The 27,053-nt window shown below is 48.5% G+C and overlaps 1 protein-coding gene, 1 non-coding gene and 1 pseudogene across 2 annotated transcripts; 2 read left to right on the top strand and 1 right to left on the bottom strand.

The window, feature by feature from the left end:
- Window positions 1-2,144: 2,144 nt before the first annotated feature.
- TRNAG-GCC lies at window positions 2,145-2,215 on the top strand. Its single transcript has one exon. It is a non-coding gene; the product is annotated as a tRNA-Gly (tRNA).
- A 489-nt stretch (window positions 2,216-2,704) lies between these two features.
- Window positions 2,705-6,812, bottom strand: LOC119291770 (receptor kinase-like protein Xa21). Its single transcript, XM_037570579.1, has 2 exons — window positions 3,983-6,812; window positions 2,705-3,302 (listed from the first exon to the last, which is right to left on the bottom strand). The coding sequence occupies exons 1-2, from the start codon at window positions 6,783-6,785 to the stop codon at window positions 2,953-2,955; spliced, it is 3,153 nt and encodes a 1,050-aa protein (XP_037426476.1). The 5' UTR covers window positions 6,786-6,812; the 3' UTR covers window positions 2,705-2,952.
- An 18,471-nt stretch (window positions 6,813-25,283) lies between these two features.
- LOC119294021 lies at window positions 25,284-26,836 on the top strand (annotated as a pseudogene).
- The last annotated feature ends 217 nt before the right edge of the window (window positions 26,837-27,053 follow it).

The following is a 27,053-nucleotide window of genomic DNA, read 5'->3' as shown; positions in this document are numbered from 1 at the left end:
TGGTGGCTTGGTGCACAAGTTTGTATCTCGCCCACTAAAGCAATGAAGGTAGTGTCTCTCTTGCACGGTGCAACGCTCTTGGTCGCGATCAATCATATTTGCTCACTTCTTATTGTACAACTCATCTCTCTCTCTCTCTCTCTCTCTCTGTGTGTGTGTGTGTGTGTGTGTGTGTGTGTGTTTTGAGAAGAGGTAACTTCAGTATTGTTTTTCTCATTTCCATTTATACTTGCCATGAGTGTTGTGATGGATAGACACATCCATCACACGGGAACTATATCTCGCTTATAGCAAGATGTTATCCCCGCAACAGCGTCTGCGCTAATGGGCCAGATCGGTATCGTGTGTTCGGTCATTGTGGCTCACTTGGTTGCTATGGTTCATTCGGGCATTTTAGGTTTTGGTTCTCTTCGGATAATTTTATTTTGTTTTTATTTAGATTTTCTTTATTTCTACATGATTTTCTTCAGCCTTTTGTTTTCTTTTGTTTTTTTAATCTGTTTTGTTCTTTCTCGGTTTTTACTGGTTTTTCCCTTTCTTTTTTCTATAATTTTCTTCGGTTCCTTTGTTTCTTTTCTAAGTTTTCATTTTTTTTCATTTACTTTTTTCTTAGGTTTTTTATTGCTCTTTTGTTTTTCTTTTTGTTTCTCGGTTTTCATTGTTTCCTTTCTTTTCCATTGGGTTTCTTTGGTTTCCTTTTTCCTTTCTTGGAGTAATTTGTTTCTTTCTTGGTTTTCTTCTTTTCTCTTATTTTTTTGTCTGTTTTCATCGGTACTTATTTGTTCAACACGTGTCTACATTTTTTCGGCACACAATGTATATTTTTAGTTTACATGTGAAACAATTTGTTGATACATGTTGAATATTTTTTGAATACGCGATGTATATTTTTTTTCTTAAATACATCTTTCAAAGACTTTTTTGAATACATAGGAAACATTGTTATAAATACAGGGTGAACACTATTTTAATGGAAATAAACATTTTTATATTTTTCTTATACATCAGGAACACTTTTTATATGCGTTTTACATTTTTTAAATACATGAAACATTTTTCATATACATCTGAAACATATTTTGTGTACATGCTGAACATTTTTTAAACACATGATCAATATTTTTGTTAAATGATTTTGATGTCTACTTTTTTTATATACACTATACATTTTGCATGCACAAGGAAAACTTTATTACACATGCTTAACATTTTTCAATACATGATTAATATTTTGTCATACATATGTTTTCTATATGCCTATTTTTCACACACACACTGTACATTTTATGTACACATTTGAAACATTATTTTTATACACGGATAACATTTTTCAAATACTCCCTCCGTTCGAAAAAGCTTGTCCTTCAAATGGATGTATCTAGCACTAATTTGATGCTAGATACATCCATTTGAGAGAAAAGGTTGGGACAAGTTTTTTCGGACGGAGGGAGTACATGGTTATTTTTCAAATATATGTTTTTGATGTCTAGTTTTTTCAAATACAGTGTACATTTTTCATATATATCACGAACATTTTATATACACATTGAACAATTTTTAAATGCAGGTACGGTGACAGGACAAAGCTGCTGCCTTGTGACCATGAGGTCACGGGTTCAAATCCTGGAAACAGCCTCTTACAGAAATGTAGGGAAAAGCTGCGTACAATAGACCCAAAGTGGTCGGACCCTTCCCCAGACCCTGCGCAAGCGGGAGCTACATGCACTGGGGCTGCCCTTTAGGTACGGTGACAGGACGCATGCATCCGGTCTCCATCCCTCGATAGCTTCGTCCCATGTTTGCTCTAGCTTGCCAGCAGACTTCGGAGGCTCGCCGAACCTAGCCTAAAAAACAAAAATGCTAGATTTGCAGCTAACCCTAAAAAACAAAAAGGCTAGATTTGCAGCTTCATTTTTTATTTTTATTTTTGCGGGGAAGGATTTGCAGCTTCATTAGTTCAAGGTAGACAAACTTGATTCAGCCAACCGTATGATCCGAATTGTATTCCAATCATTATTATTAATCAATAAAGCTAGGAGATTGAACTAAACATTAAAATCATAGGCTCGCCATTGCGAAACTCCGAATGCACGGGTTCAACTGTTTACGGATTAGTACGTTATTGAAGAAAAATACAGTGTGAAGCACCAGTGGTCTGGTGGTAGAATAGTACCCTGCCACGGTACAGACCCGGGTTCGATTCCCGGCTGGTGCAAGTTTTTCTTGGCAGTCAAGCAAAAACTATCATTGTTTCTTTGTCTTTAAGTAAGAAGTTTTTCTTGGCAGTCAAGCAAAAACTATCATTGTTTCTTTGTCTTTAAGTAAGAAGTTTTTCTTGGCAGTCAAGCAAAAACTATCATTGTTTCTTTGTCTTTAAGTAAGAAGTTTTTCTTGGCAGTCAAGCAAAAACTATCATTGTTTCTTTGTCTTTAAGTAAGATAAGATGATGATTTACACTTTATTATGCTCTGCTGATGCACAGTTGTTTTTTGCTGCTGGGCCATTCATTCAGCATACCAAGATGGCAAAATATAAGGGAATCTCTTACAGCATTGCCCGTTGCTAGCTAGGGTCTATAGCGTGCTTGTAGTTGCTACTTCCTGTGTGAGATTTGCTCTTAACATGCGACTTGTAGCATACCCTGTCTTTTAATTTCTGCAGCTTTGATGCAACTCCGACACAAGTCGTAAGAGTTCAGATGGAATGTCATACTAGCACCAAACAGTTTTCTCAGAAAAGGTGCTAATGGAGCATAATTACCTCCCTATATTACCCAAAATGAGCACTCACTAACACAGCAGTACAGCTTACATGCTATTAAATTATTATTTTTGAAACAAGATTACATGCTATTAATACCAGCACTTCAAATTTAGCACAGGTTATGTTGCATCTCCGAAGACAAGAAAACCGTTATGATTTGCCTGCCGTAGCGATCACAAGTTGTGTTGCCTAAGAAAGGGATTCTTTGATGGCCTCCAATTGCCTGACGATATCTCCAGTTAGCATTCTGCGCGTCGGTGTTTCGTCAGAGCACCACATTCCCAGTTCGAGCAGCGATGTCAGACAATCCATCTTTTTCTTCCTTGAAATATCATCCGCGGTCTGGAGCTCATCTTGGAGCCGCTTGTCGATAACATCCATCATGCTATGACCCAGAGCTTGCTCAACGTATTCACGGAGCCTCAGTCTTTGTCTGAATATGCTGTCTGTGGGCCTCTTCCCAGTTACAGTTTCTAGAACAAGAATCCCGTAACTGTAAATGTCTCCGTTTGTTGACACCTTGTTTCCAGCCCCATATTCTGTTGCATTAATTGAACGTGGATGATAATTAGACATATTAATTCCAAAGTGCATTCTCTAAGAAAAAGGTTACCAAGGGCACATATATTAATTTAAGGTAATTATTGATATCATAACAAAACCATATAGAAAATCACAGAAGGCACAGAAATTATTCCATCTGCATATCATACGTTTTGCAGCAACATGCTTTATGAAGGACTAAGGAGCAATGAAGAAAAAGCAATGCTTGTAAATAGATACTCTCTCCGTCCCAAAATATAAGAACGTTTGTGACACTACCCTCCGTCCCAAAATATAAAAACGTTTTTGCACGTGTAAAAAACGTTCTTATATATTAATTACAAAGTGCATTCTCAAGAGAAAGGTTACCAAGTGCACATATATTAATTTAAGGTAATTACTGATATCATAACAAAACCATATAGAAAATCACAGAAGGCACAGAAATTATTCCATCTGCATATCATACGTTTTGCAGCAACATGCTTTATGAAGGACTAAGGAGCAATGAAGAAAAAGCAATGCTTGTAAATAGATACTCTCTCCGTCCCAAAATATAAGAACATTTTTGACACTACCATCCGTCCCAAAATATAAGAACGTTTTTGACACGTGTCAAAAACGTTCTTATATTTTGGGACGGAGGGAGTAGAAAATACAAAATTATTGGGCTAACCTGGTGCAGCATAACCAATTGTTCCCCTAAATCCCATCGTGCTCATTGACTGTTGGAAAGATGAGTTTATTGCTCCTGTAAGTCCCATCGAGCTCTTTGACAGTTCGAGAGATGAGTTCTCGACAGAAAATTCCCAGCATTGGCTTGCAAGTCCAAAATCTCCAACGTGGGCTACCATCTCAGCATCTAGGAGCACATTACTTGGCTTAACATCACAATGTACAAAGAAGTCTCCTTGATAGCTAAGATAATCCAGCGCACAAGCCACATCAAGTAGTATGGTCACTCTAACACACAGGTTCAGTTGCTTCGGCTCTGTTTGCTCGGGATGTAGCCACCCAGCTAGGCTACCATTGGACATGAATTCATAAACAATTGCTTTGAAACCATGCCCTCTAGTATCAAAGGTTGAGCAGATCGTGACTATCTTGACAATATTTCGGTGCCGGATGTTTCTAAGTGCTTCACATTCGGCGGCGAAACTCTTGAGTGCCTTGGGAGTTTGAAGTTTCAGTACCTTCACAGCGACAATTGTTCTATTGCCTACTTGGTCATATAGCTCTCCCTTGTACACAATCCCAAACGATCCAGAACCCAAAAAGTTGGCTGCTGAAAACCCATCTGTTGCATTTACCAGCTGTGAATAAGATAGCTTTGGATGGCTTTTCATGGATGTAGGTGAAAGGGTTTGTCTTCTATTTTTCTTGTGCCGCATGCTAAGCTTGTACAATGTTACAAGCACGACTAGTGTTGCAATGAGAGATAGAACAATAGGAACCGCTAAAAGTTTGTGTTTCCTGTGTGCTATTTGAGAAGAACAGGGAAGCAAATGCAGAGTAGGTATTCCACCACAAAGTTCAACGTTGCCTTCGATTGAGATTGAAGTAGCATTTGCGAAGACACCAAAGGTCGGCACTTCTCCGACAAACCGGTTAAGGGAAAGGTTCAGATACTGGAGCATGCTGATGTTGCCAAGGAACTTGGGTATCTGGCCTGACAAGTTGTTGCTTGACAGGTCAAGAGTTTCAAGATCCTTCAGTTGATTCAGGGTTGATGGGATGCTACCATTCAGGGAGTTGTTTTGCAGATAAAGACTTTTTAGAAATCGACACTCTCCAACGGTGGTGGGGATTTCACCAGATAATTTGTTTGACTCTAGATGCAATTCTGCTAAATTTTGCAGGTACCCGATTTCTTGTGGTATGGATCCCTCTATATTATTGTGTGACACATCAAGTACCATCGAGAGTGTTTGGATGCTGAATAATGTGCTGGGTATGGGACCAATGAAACTATTTGCTGAAAGACCTAGTGAGGAGAGCTTTGCCAGGTTTCCAAGTGTGCTTGGTATTCTACCACTGAACGCGTTCATGTCGAGCCGCAAATCAGATAGTTCAGTAAGATTTCCTATGGCCGACGGGACCAGCCCGGCCAACTTATTTGCAATGACATAGAAACTGGCCAATTTTGGAAGCCTTCCCAATGAAGAGGGGAGACTTCCCGTGAAGAAGTTGTGCGACATGTCGAGCTTTTGTAAGTTGATGAGGTTACTAATACCCTCTGGAATGTTTCCTGTGATCTTGTTGGACCCAAGTTGAAGATCATACAGTGACGTGGAAAGGTTGGAGAGTGAATCTGGAAGAACACCTCCAAACTTATTACCATCCAATCCCAGCAGTCCTAACTGGGAGCAATTAGTTAATTCGGTTATGAATCCCCAATCTCTTGGCTCATGAGCTTCAAACAGATTGTTGCCGAGAAGTAGAATGCTGAGATTTCTTAACCTGCCGATATCACGGGGAATGATGCCGGCGAAAAGGTTGCCGTCGAGCTGAACTAGAGAGATGTTGGAAGCATTTGCTATGGACACCGGGAAAGGGCCATGGAACTGGTTGTTGTTGATTTGGATCTGGTGGAGATGGGGCATGGCGGCGAATGCGTCGGGAGGCATCCTGCCGCTTAGCCTGTTATACATGACGGAGAACAGAACGAGAGACGAGAGGTTCCAAATGGAGGTAGGGATCGCCCCGGTTAACTGGTTGAACTCGAGGTTGAAAAACGACATGCCGCCCGGCAGCCCGAGAGACGACGGGATTGCTCCGGACAGGCCATTGTGATGGAGGCCTAGCTCCTGGATGCTGGTGAGGTTTCCCAGCGCGGCTGGGATCTCGCCGGACAGGTTGTTGAAGCACAGAGACAGAACCTGCATGGAGCGCAGCTCCGCCAGTGACGGAGGGATGTGCCCCGTGAGGTTGTTTCGGCAAAGGTCCAGCAGGGTGAGCTTTCTCAAGGTGGTGCCGATCTGGGCGGGGATCGTACCTCGGAGGCTGTTCCTGCCCAGGATGAGCGAGGTGAGGTTGGTGCACCCCGCCGCAATGGCCGCGGGGATGGCTCCGGTGAGCAAGTTGGCGCTCAGGTTGAGGGAGCGGAGACGGCCGAGACGGCCAAGCTCCGGTGGTATGTCACCGACAAGCTGGTTTCCACCGAGGTCCAGCTCCGCGAGGCCGGACAGATTGCCCAGGTGCGGCGAGATGCGGCCGGAGAGGTTGGACGAGCCGAGGCGCAGCGCGACAACCTTCTCGCGGCTGCATGCCACGCCTGGCCAGAGGCAGAAGTGGCTCGACGTGTTCCACGATGCCAGCGCCGGCGAACCACCGTCAGAGGTCAGCATGGACTTGAAGGCGAGAAGCGCGAGCTCCTCGGCAGCCGGGCCCGGAGGAGAAGGTGGTGACCCCGGCAGAGCATGAGAGCTTGGGAACAGCAACGAGAAGAGCAGCACCAACGGCATCATGTGAAGAGACATGGCTGGCGAGAAGAGGCGCAATTTACTTGGAGCTAGCAAGTCTAGCAGTACATCTACAGTGCTATGATTTTTGTGGGAGAGCGCATCTATAATACGCTAGTGAGGTCGTGACGAAATCTGCTGGTAGGCTACGCGCGCCAAGTGTTTGCTTAACGCGGAACAAACAACTTGGTCAAACAATTGGTGGGACGTTGCCGCGGCCATTTTCGCAGAATGTCGAGACTAGTAATTCAATTGGGAAGGTTATTTTTAAGCACTGTTATAGATCTTGTAATCAAGCAGGACATGTGCTAGCTTATTTTTGTTATTATAATAAGACATAGCTGGTTGGACGAGTCTCCTGACATTGTTGTGGGCAAGCTCATAGACGATGTAAACCTATTTTGAGTTTCAATAAACTAGTTAGGATGACCTTTCCTAAAAAAACAAATATCGCCAAGTTGATGGATGTCTCAACGTCCCCTGCCATCATCATCTAGTGGATGGACGTTTCGACGTTCTTTCGGTTTGGATGCATTCCCAGTACCTGTCAAGTGGGCAGATGTTTCGGCACATTGTTATTTGGCGTGTCTGGAGACAGATACATCACACCACTCATAAATTTGTAAATATGCGATTCAATTTGACTACTGTGCTGAACACGACACAATGATGTCATACAAGCAATACAAGCGGCGTGTTGGAGTTTCGTGTTGGAACTGACTTCTATGAGTTTAACTCGTTTCCCCGCAAAGTTTTTTCACTAAAAGGACGCATCCAAAGAGTGGTCGTTGACTAGTCAGAGCACCTACAACCAGGATTGGCTAATTTCGATTCTCAAACGTCCGCGGACGTGATCGGACACGTCTATTTCAAACATTCATTTATGCATGAATTAACCATGCTCCCTACATCCTTTCCAAATTATCCGATCAAATTCATATGATTGGTGGGGACGAAGAGAGAAAGAGAGAAGAAAGTATAAATAAAGAGAAAAGATGGTCCGGGGTAGGATCATGGAGGACTACCCGGATATCCCCATATCCTCCCCATATTTGATGTGGATATGGTGATTTGCGGAAAGCCCGATCATATGGGAACAAAGTGAGGGTCCGGTCGGGTGTTTCTTTTTTCCTTTTTGTGTCTGGATAATGACCGGACTGTAGGATAGAACATTTGAGGGAATATAAAGCTTGATCGATTGTGAGTCGACCTCTGCATCTCTCCCTCCCCCCTTCCAAGACCGCGACCACGTCGCCCCCGCGGGCGACTGGTCGCACCCCACACCTTCCTCCGCGAGCTACCCTCCCTCACCTTTTCCTCCTGGCCGTCGTCGCCGGCGCCCGCCGCAAGCCTGGCCCGGGCGACGTTGGCGGTGGTGTTCCCTGGCCTTTCCCCTCCCAGGGTTCCTCGAGCACGGGGCGGAGTGGCTCCGTGCGGTGCCCATAGGCGGCGGCGGTTCTGCGCGGCAGCTGGGTTTCCAGGCACTGGCGGGGGCGGACTCTGGGCGGCGGCTCCATCGTTGGCGACGTGGTGATGCGGCGACGCGGGCTGGCGGTGTCGACGTTTTGCGAAACAGGGTACCCAGACTTGCATGCCTGTGGCCCACGGCGTGGCTTCATCGACGGCCTGGTACGACCCATCTATGACACCAACAAGACAAGACCCTCGCGAGGGGCCGAGCTGAGGCGGGCGACATCAAGACCTCCAGAGGGAGCGGCCTTCCCAGGCTGCCTCCTGAGGAGTGGATATTTCTATGCAGGTGCTCAACCTCATGAGGTTGCGGTGACGCAAGACATGACGACCAAGGCCAGGCGGGCACAGAGCAGCAGGTTTTCTCTTTGGTGCTAAGGAGGCAAGCGCAGGCACGGGGTCCCGAGGAATCGCCCAAAGGTTTCCATTTCCGTGCAACAAGACCAAGACCGCCAGGACAGCAGGACGAATGTCATCACCGAGCCCACCGCAACGTCATGACTAGGAGCTTTGCAGGAGAAGACCACATTTTGTCAGGATAAGATGTACTACTTGTCCCCGTTCGAATTGGCCGCTGTGGGATCCCTTCCCGCCCGAGTTTTGGGGGAAGAGGACCAAGGACGCTATAAATATAGGCTAGCCACCACCATAGTAGGGGTTCGAATGGTCGGTGGTCAAGAGAACAGTCGAATCCCTTCGGCTCGCATCCACACCAAAGCAGACCTCGCGAGGTTGTTCTTCCCTTGTACTAGTTCATTCTCAGCACCTTGTGAGGCTAATACACCATAAAGTAGGAGTAGGGTCTTACACCGCAAGGTGGCCCGAACCTGGGTAAGCTGCCATGTCCATCTTCTTCCTTGTTCATTGAGCTAGGCCATGGGGGCGACGAACTGGTTGGCTGAAGGAGTTGAGTTCTTCGCACATGCCCCAAAGTTTGGACCTTCTCTTGGGTATGCGGAGCCCTGAATCCGACACTTGGCACGCCAGGTAGGGGCGTGTTGAAGCCTCTTCTCCACCATTCAAACTGCTCCCTGTCCGTTGTTTCAATGGCCAATGCTCGCCATGTTCGTGCCAAGCATCAGGCAACTCTTGTCGTTCGCGTCGCTCAGATGGCGCACGCGGGCAACGGCGCCCCTTGCCGCTCCCCTTCTCCTGCGGCCTACGCCATCACTGGTCCCGCGGCCCACAAGCAGCAGGGCTTGTCGCTGCCGCCTTCCATGCGGCGTGATGGTCGCACTGCCACTCCATCGCTGACCCCAGCCCCTGCGTCATCTTTCCATGCTCGTCGCCGGCCAACGAAAGCGCAGGCTGTGTTGCTCATGGCGCACGAGCTTCTGTGTTATCGTTCGGCCGACGACCTCTACGAGAATTGGCTTGACCGCATCGCCGAGCTCGTCAGTGCCACTGGAGAGGCTCCTGTGCCGTCTCGCTCGCTGCCTCCCCCATCTTAGGCAGGCGAGGTAGCCCACGGCGCGCCTGCTCCACCTCCTCCGTGCGACTCCGTCCTCGAGCCCCAGCATGAACCACCCTAGCGCGACCTGCCGCGTAGGTGACCGGCGCGTGATGAAACAAGCTGCCAGGTGGTGCAGCGACCCCAAGGAGAAGTGTGTGCGCTTCCAGCACCGCCACGTCAAGATCGCGTGCCGCCGGAGGCGGCGACGCGCGTGCGTCAAGATCAGGCTCTCCCCCTGCGGCTGGCTCCAATGAGCACGGTAGGTTGTCGTGCATTCACCCCAGAGCTGTGCAACGTCGTCTGGCCCAACAAGTTCAAGCCGGATCTGCCCCTGTGCTATGACGACACCTCCGACCCTGCTGACTTCCTCCAGCTCTACCAGCTGAATATCGAGGCAGTGAACGGAAATGACAAAGTCATGGCGAACTGGTTCCCCCTGGCCCTCAAGGAAGGCGCACGCTCATGGCTCCTGAACCTTCCGGTAGGGTCGATCTCCTCTTGGGACGAGCTCTGCGAGCACTTCATCGCCAACTTCTAGGGTACCGGGGACCGTGCTCCCGGGGCAGGCGACCTGCAACGCATCAAGCAGCAGCCAGGCGAAACCTTGCACAAGTACATACAACACTTCACCAACGTTCGCCTAAAAATCCCGAAGGCGTCGAATGAGGCCATCATTACGACATTCTCTGAGGGCATCCAGGATGTCAAGATGAAGGAGGAGATTGCCATGCACGAGGATTTGTGCTCGGCTCTGGAGATGTTTAACATAGCCACCAGATGTGCGAGGGCAGAGGAAGGTCGCCTCTCCCTCCTGGAGCTTCCGGAGGTTGATCCCGAAGACAAGAAGGCCAAGCCAAGGACGTAAAGTGCAAGGGTCCAGTTGTGCTCACGGCTGAACCTGAGATGAAGCGCGGCTGTGACCACCCCGAGTCCTCCAAGGGCAGTCACCCGTTCTACGTCTTCCACAACGTCCACAGCCACAACATCAACGACTACCAAGAGCTCAGGGCGATCCGTGATGGGCGCTTTGGCCGCCGTACCTAGCGCAACGACCGTGGCTGCGGCCACAGAGGAGGTCGCGGTGGGGACGACGATGACCCTTGCCAGGACTGGCGCGACCATCCTTGTGAGGACCGCTGGCAGGGCCAGCCTCGCGATGGCCCCTAGAGAGACCAGCCTTGTGAGGATCGTCCTCAGGGCAACACCGGCCTCCCTCCGCTGCCACCGCCCCCAAGACGATGATCACCGCCAAGACGATGGGGTTGGGGGCTTCTAGGAGCCTCGCGCCATTGCCTGCATCCTGGATGGCGCTCAGGCTCCCACCTCCCATCGCATCTCAAGCAGTTTGCTCGTGAGGTGAACGCGGCCCTCCCAAGCTTGAGGCGTTGTGTCCCCTCAGTGTCCAAGTATGCCATCACTTTTAATTCTACAGACCAGCTCAAGTGTTCACCAACCGTTGGTACCCTCCCGATGCTCTGCTCACCGACCATTACACTACAAAAAAAGACTCATTCGTGACATTTTGGGCCAAACAATTTTTTTCCTGTCATGCTTATGACACTTCTATGACAATAATTGTGACAAAACCCGATATTAACATAGATGTGGTGGGATCCTACTTCTATGACAAAAAATCATGACATAAAATGGCTTTTCGTCCTAGATGGGATGGAGACGCAACTGCAAGACATTCTTTGGGCCATCCATGATAGAAAAAACCATGGTAGAAGCGAGGGAGAGGAAAATGTCGGGGAGTTCCTGGTTACGGTGGGTGGTCGGGGCCGAGTGATGCACAGAGGTTTACGCATTTCTCTCGTACATGTACGTGCGTGTGTGCGAGGCGTTGCGCTCTAACTGAACCAGAGCGAGGCGTTCAGCTCTAACTGAACCCGAGCGATTGCACTAGCTACATTACTGAACCCCGATCGATCCCTTGCTGTTAACTGAACCCGAGTGATTCCTTCGCTACTGCTGCTAATTGAAGCCGATCGAACCTGCTGCCTCTTGATGAACAGTGAACGTGGGGGTTGGTTGAACGAGTCGAGTCATACGTGGTTGGGGTTGGATGAACAGTTCCCGATGGGGGTTGGATGAACAGGACCCCATGGTAGTAGTAGTAGACCATTGCCGCTGGATGAACAGGACCCCGAGAGGAGGCCGCCACAGTCGAACAGCTAGTTGGGGGTGGATGAACAGGACCCCATGGAGGGCTTGTTGAATAGTAGCAGGTGGAGGGCTAGATAAACAGTAGCCCGTGGATGAACGGTAGCTGGTGGAGGTAGGTGGAAGACGGGGGTGGATGAACAGTGCAGGTGGAGGCTGAAGGAAGTCGACGGTGGGTGAACAATATCCCCGTGGAGTCCCGTTTTGCGGTACGCCACACCCCTCCGATGAACAGGACCCCTGTTTCGACCGTAGCACTCCAACACAAGTCTGTTTCCTCTATTTTGCGTTACGCCACACCCCTCCTGATGAACAGGACTCGTGTTTCGACCATAGCGCTCCAACACAAGTGTGTTTCCTCTGTTTTGCGGTACGCCACACCCCTCCCGATGAACAGGACCCCCGTTTCGACCGTACCCGGTCGAACAGAAGGCCATCTCCTTCGTTCTGCGGTACGCTAGGCCTTCGTTTCGGCTGTTCCGTCTAAGCCGTTTGGCTCCGATGAACAAGACGCATTCCATTGCCTCCCGATGAACATGACGTAGTTTCTCCGTTCTGACCCAGCTGATTGGCTACTGATGAACAGGACGCCATTTCTACCCTCCGCTGCCTCTCCATGTACACGAGCCCTGGCCGTACGTATGCACGAGTAGGCGTTCGAGACCCCGCCCGTATGTACGTACGTGGCCGTATTAACTTTCTTGCACCCTTGTTGTACGTATGTGTACACGATATAAACGGAACTGCGTGACATGCTACGTCCGTGCCTCTACTACGACACGTTCCCTTCCTTACTCGGCCACGTTCATCGGTGCAGCCTGTAGACAGACCGATCGACCAGTATGTATGTACACGTTCGCGACCAGACAGACAACCCTACGTACGGTTCGACCGAGTGGGTCCCAGCTGTCAGGGAGGTAAGGAGGCACTTCCTTGCATGCGAAGATATAGCTGGTGGGTCCCAGCCGTCAGGGCGAGAATCATATTTTTTGCCCGTAATATGGTCCCACTTCCTTGCGTGTGAAGATGTAGGTGGTGGGTCCCAGCAGTCAGGGGGGAACATTTTTTTCATGAAATACGGTGGCCCGTCCGGTGGGTCCTTACTGTCAGGTGGAGAAATCATTATTTTGCACGTACTAAGGAGGAACTTCCTTGCTGCGGCCATGGACCCAGCTGTCAGCCTCTCCACGTACAGTCATCTTCCAATGGAGTCGTTCCTTGACCACATTGACCACTGCGTGTCAAGAGCACCAAGGCGGTGGATGACGGCGAGACCGAGAAAGGGGACGACACGGAGCCGGGGAAGAGACGATAGTGGATGCGAGGCCTAGGAGAGGAGTACAAGGGTTGACTAGTTCAGCTGCGGTGTGAGGCTGTCGTCACCGCAGAATAACAAGGGTTGTGGGTGATGTGACAGTCTGGTTTTTTCCTTCTCTCTTTTTCCAGACTTCATTTGCCTTCTTTTACATGATTGTGCAGTATGCTTTCATATGTTGTGCTACTTATACGGTAATGTTGCTTGATTTTAGTGAACTACACAAATGGAGACAAGAATTTCAATCTGTATGTGCATCGTAATATCCCATTGAGGTAAGATAATGATATTTCACAACTATTGGCCTGTATTTTGCTATTGTCATTAGAAAATTAATGTCGTTGTTTAGTGCTATACTTGTGCTCCCTAATTGACATGCCAAATCTTACATTGAAGGCGAAGCTTGTGTGTTATTGAACCAAGTGATGAAGGGGAAGAACAATCTGAAAAAAACAAAAATCAACTCTTGGTGCTATAATGAAGCAGTGGAACTGTGATGATACAAGTTATGATCTAGTTTTGCATCTTAATTTATTGCTATGGCTGGAACGAGCAATTGTTTTGCCACTGATTTGATGCCACTCTTAATGTAATATGTAATTATCTCTACTTGTGCAAACATGGATCTTCTTAGAAGATCACATTTATTTTAGTGGAACCGCACAAGAAGATGTTGGAAACATTAAACTAATCGAGGAGTATATAGTAAGCATGACAACCACAGTAGATAACAACAGATGGTTCCGGAGAAGTGCTTCGTCTGTATGCTCTACATAATAAGCCTCCTGACAAAGATTGGTACCGTCCCACAAATTTCATCCATATGCTTGAGCTTTGTCATCTCTATTGGTGTTGTGCTACTATTTAGCTACTGTCATGAAGTGCTTCATCTGTGTTGTTTTAAATAATTCCTTTCCTTTTTTTTCGAGCATTGCACAACCGGATCATCCACCTCTGAAGAAGAATATGGAGAACGCGATGTGTCTGGTTCCGATTATGCCAGGATGAAGAAGCCAAGCCTCTCTTCTTATCAGAAGGGAGCAGTTGAAGGATGGTTTTATTGCCCACAAGAACAAACATACTTCAGCTCAGAAGCATTCACGGATCTCCATCTTTGTTGCTGTGATGGCCAATACAATGTTGTTTTAGGATTCCTTTCGGTGAGTTCCATTTTTTAAATGTGCTCTCTGCATGGATCATGTAGGTTGCCTGTTTAAACTGTCAATTCATAGTACAGTTTGCTTTATACTAATCACTTTTTTTGTATTTATGCAAACATGGGTGTTCAGCTTGATTTCAATGGGAACTGCACAAAATGTTCAGGAATACATCGAATATTCTCGAATCATTCATTTTGACCACAAGAAAGGAGGTGCCGATATGTTCAAAGCGTTGCAACATATAAAGGTGAAATCATACAAGCTACGCGCGAATTTGGTTGATTTTGGTGGAACTGCACAAAAAGAACAGCTGGTTTATTTAGCACGAGGTGCCATGTCAATGTCCGAACTGACGGCAAACCCTGCCCATTCCACAATCATAGGCATTTGATATTTTGGAATGGGAAAACCTTGTCAAAGTTTGCTCATTGATGTACGCAAAACAACACGCACTTGACATTTTGGAATGCGAAAACCCTATCAAATTTTGCTCATTGATGTTAGCAATAAGACATGCGTTTGATATTTTCGAATGGGATACCCTTTGCTGTCAGCAACATCAATCGATTTTTCTTTATTCTTTAGTTGTGAAGTAAATATTGGCTCTGACATGTGAATCACTGAGATGCATAATCATCGATTGTTTTGAATGCTCTTTGAATTGCTAGGCCTGGGTGTTTGATTGCAATGTACAGGAACGCTAAAAAGCAGCTCAAACTTTTTGTACTCCCTCTGTTCCTTTTTACTTCTCATATTAGATTTGTTTCAAGTCGATTTTACATTGTGAATGTTGATACTTTTTTCTATAAGATTGGTCAAAGTAGAGATACTTTGACTTCACACAAAACTTATATGCAGACTAAAAAGGACCGGAAGGAGTACATGTGAAACTGCTGCAAATGAGGTGATCACCCTGGGAATAATTCTAGGGCGTATTGTTTTGCATGTTCATCCAATGCCAGTGATACTAGAATTCGAACTAATCGAACTAAATTCATTCATACACGTCATATAAACCTATTGAATTTCATTAATTTCATACATTCTTCAACTAAAAAGGGGTGCACTTGAGGTATATTTAATTAACCTAATCTATTATCTCCGGCGCCCATTTCCTGTGTCCGGCCGGCTGAGCCGAACACAAGATTATTCTCCAGCACACATCTCCGACTCCACGTCGCCACCAAGAAGCTAATCGGCCGTCAATGCTCAACCCGCACAGCTTGGCTTCAACCGAAGGGTAGCAGCGGTGGCCTTACTTGGACCCGAGCGGCGGCGACCTACCGTGTTCTACTCTTCCTTGATTTCTATGTGGCGCGGCCTCATTGGCAGTGGGGCGGGGCCTCGACGGAGTGGCGATGTCCTCTATCTCGTTGCCGGCGGGGCGGTGCCTCAGTGGAGCGGGGGAAATCCTCCCCCTCGTTGCCCGCAGGGCGGGGCCTCGGTGGAGCCGGTGATGTCCTCTGCCTCGTTGTTGGCGGGGCGGGGCCTCGGTGGAGCAGGGCCTCGCCAAAGCCGGAGAAGTCCTCTACCTTGGTGCGGGAGGGGCGGGGCCTCGGTGGATCCAACGATGTCCTCTGCCTCGTTGTTGGCGGGACGGGGCCTCGACAGAGCAGGACCTCTCTGAAGCCGATGAAGTCCTCCACATTGGTGCCGACGGGGCGGGGCCTCGGCGGAGCCGGCATTGTCCTCCGCCTTGTCGTCGGTCTCGCCAAACAGCGCCTCGCCCGCTTCATCGTCCTCTTTGTAGGTGGCCGCAACCTCTGCCACCCGCATGCGGTACCGCCAGTGTGCAAGGCGGCTCTCGCGAGCGGAGCAGTACGACTGGAGCAACGCCTCCTGCTCCGCCCACTCCACGGCGTTCTGCTCCTCCGCCTGCATGTGCTCTTGGAGGAGATGGTGGTTGTAGGCGGCGGCGGCCTGCGCCTCCTGGAACTGCTCCTCATGCTTCTGCCTCATCGTGTCCATGCATTATGCATGGGCCTCGCTGATGGTCATGATGCAATGCACCAGCGAAGATGGCGCAGAGGAGGGGGTTGGTGCCAGATCGTTGACTACCACGTTCTCGATTGTGACATCGTCGTCCTCCGGCTGCCTGCCGGCCGGCCAGTCGGCAGCAATGGCTGCCATCTCCTTTTGTTCCGTCGTCTGCCCATACCGAAGAGCGCTGGAGTGCTAGGAAGCCATGGTGGGAAGTATTGGTGTGGACAGGAGAAAGGGAACGGAGGTGCATGACTGCGGCTATGGCCGACACAACAGTTTATATAGCAATGGTGGGCTGCAGAGGGACGGACGAGTGGCGCCGGAGTAGCTGCCTCGGCAACCGCGTATCATTAATGTGGGTGGCAGACAGACGAATGGCACTTGTGTCGTTTGAACACGGAGCAATCGCCTGCACCAGGAAGCGGCACTGCTGGCACTGACCGTTTCGGGCGGAAAGCGTGCGCCGGTGAGGGAGGCGGTCTGGGTGGGCCAGTGCGGTCACACTCGTGCTTTGCAGCGGTCCAGGCGTCCAGCAGCCGGACGTGCTAGCTCACGAGCGAGCTCGTCGACTTGAGCGACAACAATCATACGATGGACGTGACTTCCGACCAGGAGCCGACGGCACCGCCCAAGCCGGTTCATGTCGAGTTCACCATAGAGCAGGTGCAGCCGCACTTCGACGCCCTAATGGTGGAAAAGCTACCAGCACAGGAGGACCTATGCTGCAACCTCCATCTCCTCAACGAGCACCAGCTCGCGGAAGGACGGATCGCCGGCGAACAAGCTCAGAGGATTATAGCACGTGGCTACGAACCATGGTGTCGGGGGTTCGAATCCCTCCTCGCCCACAGCCTTCCAAAGGGGGAAGCGCAACCATTTCCTATAAGAGAATGGTTTCCTCCCCCTGGATGCGCGAATAGCAACATGAACTCAATGTCCTATCCAAGCCAAAGAACTTACCACGAAAAGTCCTGACAAATGATGATTGAGACGAGATTCCGCGTTTTTGAACCACGAAAGGCTTGGTTTCCATTTGGGTTGTAGATGTAACAAACCCGCTATTAATGGCAGTGTAGAAATGAACATAATCGATCTTATTCCAAAATTAATGTCTTACTTCATAGATTTGAGAGAATAGGAGAACAATAGCCTGACAAACAGTCGATTCAGTCTGATTCAGGTGCCTAATCAAATAGAACCCTTATGGATTTGCTAGTTGATAAGGTAAATATCCAGCCCACTAAATGCTAGGCGTAATGAGGATAAGTGCCTCCAAAGAGAACGGCAATGCCATTGCGTACATGTGGCCCTATGACCCTGGCTTCCTGAATGAGCAGCAGGCGATTTATCAGACCATCCGTAGGACCCGCTAGGCCCTCTCTGTCATCCTTCGAGTTGTTGCGCTCGCCGTGGCGCCGTCATCTTGCATTTCAACACGGTCAATGAACAAGAGGAATCAGGAGATGAATTTAATTGGACAGGACGACAATGGATCCCACCAGGGCCATAGCCGCACGTACGCAAGTGTCTCCTTATTAGTATATACAACTAATTTTTTTGCTTCCTCCTGGTTTCCTGACATCACGGTCGCACACCATTGTCAACCTATATAGTCAATAAACGAGAGAATTGCACAAGGAGCGGTCGACAGCTGGGACCCAGCAGCTCGAGTAGTATTTCCATTTTTGAGGTGTGAGCAGAGTTTCTCTTGAGTGATGTTTTTGTCGTTGTTCAGAGGACCATGGTATCAACTGGGCGGGCTGTGGCCCGTCTGGCCCAGGCTATTATTTTATATCGACCAAATATCCAGCCCAGATATTAATATTTAAATATGAAAATGGCTAGCCTAGTTATTCTTTTTTTATGGAATACCCAACCCAGGTCAACTTGGTATTCTCCGGGCCGCATTGGACTTGCCAAGAAAATGGGCTTTAAGAAATAATAAATGGGTTGCAATTAAAAAAATTGGCTGTAAATATAAAAAACGCACCTAACAGGTACATTTGTTATTCTTCTCGAAAAAGGTAAATTTTTTAATTTCATTACTTGTTGCGCGCGCAAAATTTCGTTGGATTTTTACCTAATACAAATTCATTTTGAAATTTTATTTAATCCGACTCTAAATTTTGGGTTAAACAATATTTTGGATCCAATCAAAATGTTGGAAATTTTGTTGATTATTTTTGAGCGGTTGGTTGAAATTATTAACAAAGTCCTGGCTAGAAAATGGGATGTAATTTTAACAAACACTAAATGGGCTAAGTAAATTCATCATAATTAAAAATAAAAATCACAAATGGGCTACATGTTCTCTGCCACAGATGTGATGGTCATTTGTGGGCCTACTAAGTTGACGCGTACGCAAGGCTTTGTCAACTTATAGTCAACACACATCCCTCAAAAAGAACTTGTAGTCAACACACGGTTCTATTAGCAGTGGTCGTTGGATGTCCATCTAAGGGCTGTGGTGCTTCTTCAATCTCGGATATTCATGCTTCAGCCGCCCAAACCACCACCGGCGGTACCGTCTGCTACCGCCTCTCGTGGCCGGCCGTGCTGCTTCTTCAACCTCTGTTATTGCTCTTGTATCCCGTGGGCGGTGGTGCTGCCGCGCACCCGAACCAGTCAAGTTTCCCACTCCTCTCCATCTGCAAATCCACTGTCGCGTCTTCCCCATCTCCAAATCATTCCAGTCTGGGGCCTCACCATCGTCCACCGGCCTTGGTGCGCTCGGCACGGTGTGGCCAACGTGGTCAACAAACGAGAGTCATCAGAAGATAACTGTATGTGAGAGGCTGGCAATTGGGAAGCACCACGCCCATGGACGCATGCATTCAACTGCATCATTTTTACCCTAAAAATAATGTTTTCTCCCCCTGACAGCTGGGATCCACCAGCTACATCTTCGCACACAAGGAAACACCTCCTTATTACGGGCAAAAAAATGATTCCCCCCTGACAGCTGGGACCCAGCAACTATATCTTTGCACGCAAGGAATTGCGTCCTATCCTCCCTGACAGCTGGGACTCACCCAATTGAAGCGTACGTAGCATTGTCTGCCTTGTCGCGAAGGTGTACGTACATACTGGTCAATCGGTTGCTTTGCAACGATGAACCGTGGCCGATTAAGTAGCGGCACATGTCATAGTAGAGCCCCCCGCATAGCAGTTCAGGTTGTCCCGTCTAAACTGTGTATATATACATACAACCACACGCCAAAAAATACGGCCACGTACGTACATATGAGCGGGGTCTCGAAACGCGTACTCGCACATACGGACGGCCAGGGCTCGTGTACATGGAGAAGCAACAGACGGCAGCGACATTGTCCTGTTCATCTTCAGCTAACCGGCTGGGTAAGAAAGGAGGAAACAACACGTCGTGTTCACCGTGAGCCAAGTGACTGGGTCAGAATGCGTCTTGTTCATCGGGAGGCAACAGACTGGGTCGGAATGGATCGTGTTCATCGGGAGGCAACCGGCTTGGACGGAACAGCCAATCAAAATGAGGCCTGGCGTACCACAGAATGGAGGAAACAGCCTTGTGTTCGATCACCTAGGGTCAAAACGGGATCGTGTTCATCGGTAGGGGTCTGGTGTACCGCAAAACGGAGGAAACAGACTTGTGTTCGAGTGCCTACGGTCGAAACGGGGTCCTGTTGATTGAGAGAGGTGTGGCGTACCACAAAATGGAGGAAACAGACTTGTGTTAGAGCACTACGGTCGAAACGGGGGTCTTGTTCATCGGGAGGGGTATGACGTACCGCAAAACGGGACTCCACGGGCTACTGTTCGTCTCCAACGTCGACCTCCTTCAGCCTCCACGGGCTACTGTTCATCCACCGTCGACCTCCTCCAGCCTCCACCTATGACTGTTCATCCACGGGTTCCTGTTCATCCAGCCTCCATCGATCCTCCGCCGGCTACTGTTCAACCAGCGCTCTTGACGGGGTCCTGTTCAACCACCCCTCCACGGGCTATTGTTTATCCAGCCTTCCACCAGCTACTATTCAACCAGCCCTCCACGGGGTCGTCCTGTTCATCCAGCCCTCCACGGGGTCCTATTCATCCATCTCCAACCGGCTCGATCGATCGGGGTCCTGTTCATCCAGTGGCAACGGCCTCTACACCCCACTGGGTCCTGTTCATCCAACCCCCATCGGGAACTGTTCATCCAACCCCCAATAATGCTCACTGTTCATCAAGAGGCAACAGGTTCGATCGGCTTCAGTTAGCAGCAGTAGCGATTGAACCGCTCGATCGGGTTCAGTTAACAACAAGGGATCGATCGGGGTTCAGTAACGTAGCTAGTGCAATCGCTCGGGTTCAGTAGGCGAATGCCTCACTCGGGTTCAGTTAGAGCGAACGCCTCGCACATACGCGCGTATGTGTATGAGAGAAACGTGCAAACCTCTGTGCATCGCTCGGCCCCGATCACCCATCGTAACCGGGAACTCCCCAAAAATTTCCTTGCCCTCGCTTCTACCCCAATTTTTTCTGTCATGGACGGCCCAAAGAATGTCATGCAGGTGCATCTCAGGCCCGCCCAGGATGAAAAGCCAATTTTCTGTCATGATTTATTGTCATAGACGTATGATCCCACCACATCTATGATGATATCAGATTTTGTCATAATTATCATCATAGAAGTGTCATAAGTATGACAGAAAAAATTTCGTTTGGCCCAAAATGTCACGGATGTGTCTTTTTTTGTAGTGTATGGTGTTTCTCCCTCTCTATCTTGTTGTGATGTATTGAGTTTTACCTTTGATATTTCGTTGTTATTAGATTGAATACTTTTATGGATTTGAGAGCACTTGATGTATGTATTGGAACTCAACTCGTGGATTCCCGAAGTGACATTGGGGTAATCTATGCATAGGGGTTGATGCATGTTTTCGTCTTTGTTTCTCTGGTAGAAATCTTGGGGCACTCTTTGAAGTTCTTTGTGTTGGATTGAGTATTATGAATCTGAAATTGTTTTATGCATATCGTATAATCAACTCACGGATACTCGCAGTGACATTGGAGTATCTAGGTGACATTAGAGTTGGTTGATGTGTATCATATGGTGTTATTTTAGTACGAACTCTAGGGTTGTTTGTGACACTTATAGGGATAGCTCAGATTGATTGGAAAGAATAACTTTGAGGCGATTTTGTACCCTACAAACAATTTCTTCTTATGTTCTCCGCTAGATAAGAACTTTGGAGTGATTTTTTATCGCACGTTGAAGGATGGTTATATGATCCAATTATATTATCATTGTTGAGAGATTGCACTAGTAAAAGTATGAACACAGGCCTTGTTTTCAAGCATTGCAATACCGTTCGTGCTACCTTTTGGTACTTGCTACCATACTGTTTTTTTGTTTCTATTGCAAAAATTAATATCTACTAGCATTACTACACTCGTATTACCATCTCTTCGCCGAACTAGTGCAACTATACAATTTACCATTGTATTTGGTGTGTTGGGGACACAAGAGACTCTTTGTTATTTGGTTGCAGGGTTGTTTGTGAGAGACCATCTTCATCCTATGCCTCCCACAGATTGATAAACCTTAGGTCATCCACTTGAGGGAAAATTGCTATTGTCCTACAAAGCTCTGCGCTTGGAGGCCCAACACGAGTCTACAAGAATAAAGTTGCGTAGTAGACATCACATGCCGCTTCAGGGCATGATTTCATGTGCCGCCTTACAGATCTGCAATTTCCGGTGATGAAACCCTAGTAGAGCAATAAATGTCTCAAATATTGCACGTGGGTCCAAAAATTGTGGGGGCCTGGCACGTATCATGCGATGGTCTCCTTTGAGAGCACGAGAAGTTTCGAGGCCAACTGAGCAATAGGACCTGCATTTCCTGCACAAATCTGACACGTTCCCTCTCAATACCCAAAGACTAGCTCGGAGATGGTGCGGTTTACAAGCGTCCTCAGAGGAGGCTTATTTGAAACACGCTCAAAATTTTACCACACCTACAGGGGCATGTGATGACACCATGCCAACTCTAGAGGAATTTTGGCATCCTACAATTTTCCGACGATTAAAGGGTTACATCAGGCATGCCACCGAGGTACTTTCGCCCCCGGTGGCAGGCCATGCCCTGCCCTCGTCTGCACAAGGCCTACGCATGCCACAAGGACATCACAAAGGATTTTCCATGTCGGTTTCGGGCATGATTTCATGTGCCGCCTTGCAGATCTGCAATTTTCGGCAATTAAACCCTAGCCGAGCAATAAATGTCTCAAATATTGCATGCGGGTCCAAAAAATGTGAGGGCCTGGAACGTGTCATGCGATAGCCTCCTTTGTGAGCACAAAAAGTTTTGAGGCCAACGGAGCAATAGGCCCCGCACTTCCTGCACAAACCGGACACGTTCCCTCTCGATACCCACACTAGCTCGAAGATGTGCGGTTTACAAGTGGTCTCAGGGGAGTCTTATTCGAAACACGCCCAAACTTTTACCATACCCTATAGGGGCCATGTGATGACACTGTGCCAGCTCTCGAGGAATTCCAGCATCGTACAATTTTTTGGGGATTTAGACGGTTGCATTAGGCATGCCACCGAGGTACTTTCGCCCCCCGGTGGTAGGGCATGCCCCTCCCTCATCTGCAAAAGTCCTATGCATGCCGTAAGGACATCACAAAGTATTTTCCTTGCCACTTCCGGGCATGATTTCATGTGTCGCCTTTAAGATCTGGAATTTCTGGTGATGAAACCCTAGCCGAGCAATAAATGTCTCAAATATTGCATGCGGGTCCGAATGCGGGGGCCTGGCATGTGTCATGCGATGGCCTCCTTTGAGAGCACGAGAAGTTTCAAGGTAAACGGAACAACAGGACCCGCACTTCCTGCACAGATTGAACACGTTCCCTTTCGATACCCAGAGACTAAAAAATGCGGGGGCCTGACATGGATGGAAGACTCAATAATAATAATAATTGAATTAAACAAAATCCCCGGCATCCATCAGGAAGATGGCCTATCACCGTGAATCTTCTTTGCTCGGAATAGGTGAAGATTGAAAGTAATGGTACATCTCGTTAACAGGGGTGTAATAAAGAGTGAAGCTTACTGCATCTAGACTATCTGACTATTTAAACAGGTCTTGTTGCTTGTGTCTGGGCGAGGTGGGACTAAAGTATGCTGAGAGCCTGATCTTTACTTAGAGTCACAGTCGACAAAGAATTGCAACCGTGACCGTGCCGTTGGTCGCCACCGGATGTGCCACATGGCGAAACTTTGTCGTGCAGCGATTGTTTGGCTCTCGGCAAATAGTGCCTTTGCCGAGTGTTCTCGTTTTGCCGAGGTCTACTCTCAGCAAAATCATGTGTTTGCTGAGAGTACCTATCGGCATCTATGACTTTGCCGAGTACCCGTGATTTGGCTCTCAGCGAAGAGCCTGGCACCCAACATATACGAAAATTTCAGTAGTGCTAGGTGGCTAGGGCAAACTCTTTCCTGCAAACTTTGTCAGCGAGCCCGTGGATTCGCCTCCCCTCTTCCTACGCTCTGGCGGGGAGGGGAATCCCAGTGCCTCTGCTCCGGTTAGTAGTTTAGGTTAGGGCATTTTAGTCCTCGCATGTGCGGTGCTCGGGCGGATGGAGGCGCTACTTCTTTGAGTTTGTCTTCCGGGCTCTGATCCTCCTCGAGTTCGCCCGACTAGATGTAGTCGACGGAGCTCAGTGTAGATTCCTCCCGTGTCTTTGGGACGGTGAAGTCAGGGTTTCTCTTGTGGCGAAATTTGGTGTCAGGTGCTTCAAATCTATGCAAAGGATCAACGGTGATGATTGCGGCTCCAAGACGTTGGCCCTTAGGGGCACATGCACGAAGATTTCCCGGCTGCTATCGACAAGGCCAAGCCGGCTCCAGTAGGGGAGCGGCGACAGCGGCGCGTTGGCGGCTCGTTCTGGCGGCAGTAGTGGTTGTTTGGGGGTCTTGAAATCTCAATGTAATTTTTATTATGTTTGAGATGCTTTGTACTTCTGCTGAACTTTGATAATATATCTGGCTCATTTTTTCAAAAAAAATATATAGCCCCCTAAAAAAAGTAACGGTATATAGCACATTCGTTCGTTTGTTGCCCGGCATCCGCCGATAACTGCCACGTGTGTGGCACAATGAATACCTGACCACATGAGTCGTGTGGTCGTACCCAGGAGACAGCCCACACGATCTTGTGTGGGCGAACACTAAAACTGCCGACACGTTTGGGCGCAGCTACGACGGCCCACTTGATCATATGTGGCAACTGCTCACCCCCACCCTGTGAGCCCGAACACGTGTGTAAATCAACTTTAGTTGCCATGTCTAATTAACTGTAGTTGATGTGTCTATCATGCATTATTAAATATAGTTGTCATGTGTAACTAATTTTAGAGTTGTCAGGTATGGTCAAACCATAGTTGTCATGTATGATTAAATATAGTTGTCGTGTGTGGTTAACTAGTTGCGACATATGCACACATGTAGTTACCATCTATCATCATGTGAGTGTTGTGTGGGTCAAGAGCAGTTTCACCCACAGGTTCAGGCGAGTAGCGCCCACACGTGTGGCACTAAATGATAACACTCACACGATCCTGGGTGCTTATATGGCTCTTGACCCAGCTGACAATTGCTTCAAAATTCATGCAGATGAATCGAAGGACATTGAGTGTGTGTAGACGTGTTGATAAGTGCCACACGCGTTATCATTTGGGTATATGATTTTGTTTCGTGTTTGTGAAGGACTGTGTCGTAGCAGCTGCTGTTGTGGCCTTCCGTCCTCGTCATCACGCGGCTCATGTTGACTTGACCTGGGTCTTCATTTGTCGGTCGTCGTCGCTTGTCACGGGCTTCCGGCATATCGGTGCCGATTCTTGTATACCAGGCTCCCGGGACTGCACTTCACACGGTTTTCTCCCCTGCCAATCTCACCGACCCGAGCTCGACCAACGGCGTCCACACATCCACAAAGTAGCAGCATGGCGGGGCGGCTTGCTGCCGTGCCGGAGTTGAGCAGAGCACCGCGGGGTTCACGGCTCCGTCCCCGCCGCTCAGCGTCTACCGTGAGTCGATCCGAAGCGTCGCCGTGTCCGGAGGGAGAATCACACCGACTGTCTTCTCTCACTCCGGTAATACCGAACACAGCCGCTCCGGCGACTCCGGTTCCGGTGCCTCTGGTTCTTACCCGTCCAACAACTCCGGCTCCGGCTCCGCCTCCTCTGGTTCGGTCCACGCTGCCGCGGCAGACTACGGTGCTCACGAGCTCACGAAGATCGCCCGCCGAATGGTCAGCGACGGCTACACCCAGCGCATGGTCAGTGCATTCGAATACGGCGGTTGCTCGGACCGTGCGCTGGAGGCTTGGTTCTTCGAGCTCGACGTGGACTGGGTTCTCCAAATCCCCGAGGGCGATGGCTCATGGCGGCAGCTCCAGCTTCAAGACTTGGTCAAGAAGTGGATTCGAGCATTCATCACAATCGTCGCCAGTATCAAAGAGGTGGCCATCAACGTCCACGAGGCGATGGCGGTCGCACAGTTTGGCAAGGCAAGCATCGCCAAGATGCTCGAGCTCGTCTTCATCGACACCATCACCCCTGCAAGTAAGGAGGAGAAGCTACGGGCTGCGCTAGACATGTATATATGCGTCTCGAGTGCAGAACAAATGTTTTCGCCGGAAGTCCAAGTCAAATTCAAGGGCTTGAGCAAGAAAATATTCATGGACATAGGCGGCTCGTTGCCCAGAGAAGTGAAGAGGTTGAGCAAGGCCATATACAGCACGGTAATGGAGGTGAGGGCATTCGTGGAGGAGGACGACTCGTGGGCCATCGAGATACCAAGAGGAAGAGGCGACATCCACAGGAACACTTGGTTGATGGTGAATTGCATCAAGTCCATGCAAGATAAAGCACGGCACCACGAAACCGAATACCTCCGTGGCCTAATAGATGATTCCGTCCGTTATCTCAAGGATCTGCTCTCGAGGAAGTCGGAGCTATGCGCGGACCAAAGCCTGAGGTACCTGTTCCTGCTCAATAATTCCTACTTGGTGGCAATGATGGTTGAGCCATGGTCGCTCATGGTTGAGTCATGGTCTAGACACGAGTGGAGACCTGCCCCCGAATGCCTAAAGTACAAGAATGAATATCTCGATGTTTCTTGGAGGCATGTGCAGTCCCACATGCCGAAAACGGTCTTCATAGATGGCTATCTTGATGGTTCTCGACGTCGGCTACATATGTTGTTCGGCATGCTTGCACCGCTCCAGCATCGGAAGAACGCCGCTTCACTGGCAAAATTCGAGTCCGCGTTTCAGAAAACTTATGTGGCCCAGAAGTTCTGGAAGGTACCGAATCCTCAGCTTAGAGATGAGCTGCGGAGAACAATCATAGAGAGAGTCGTCTCAGGTTACCGCTGCTACCTGGAGAAGCATCCGAAGCTTGAGAAACAGGTTAGGGGCGGAAGCAGCAGCCCCGACGTGTTAGAGGAGATGCTGGGAGAGCTATTTGAAGGATAAATTAAAAGCTGCTTGAGGGATGGAAAGTTACCCGACAAATAGCTAGCAGACTACTATATTTCATGCATGTTTATAGCTATTGCATTTGGCTCTTTTGAAAGAAGTTATACTATTGGTTAATTCTTGTTTGGTTTCTTGATTAAATAAGCAGCACCAGGTACTGCATCAAGTGGTTGGCCGCAATATCCGTGGGCCCAGAGGATACAGTAGTCTCACGAAACAGGTAGAGAGGGAG

This window comes from Triticum dicoccoides, chromosome 4B (genome assembly GCF_002162155.2).
Source record: "Triticum dicoccoides isolate Atlit2015 ecotype Zavitan chromosome 4B, WEW_v2.0, whole genome shotgun sequence".
Lineage (NCBI taxonomy): Eukaryota > Viridiplantae > Streptophyta > Magnoliopsida > Poales > Poaceae > Triticum > Triticum dicoccoides.
Note: the sequence above shows the minus strand (reverse complement) of the source record. Positions and strands in the feature narration are given on the sequence as shown.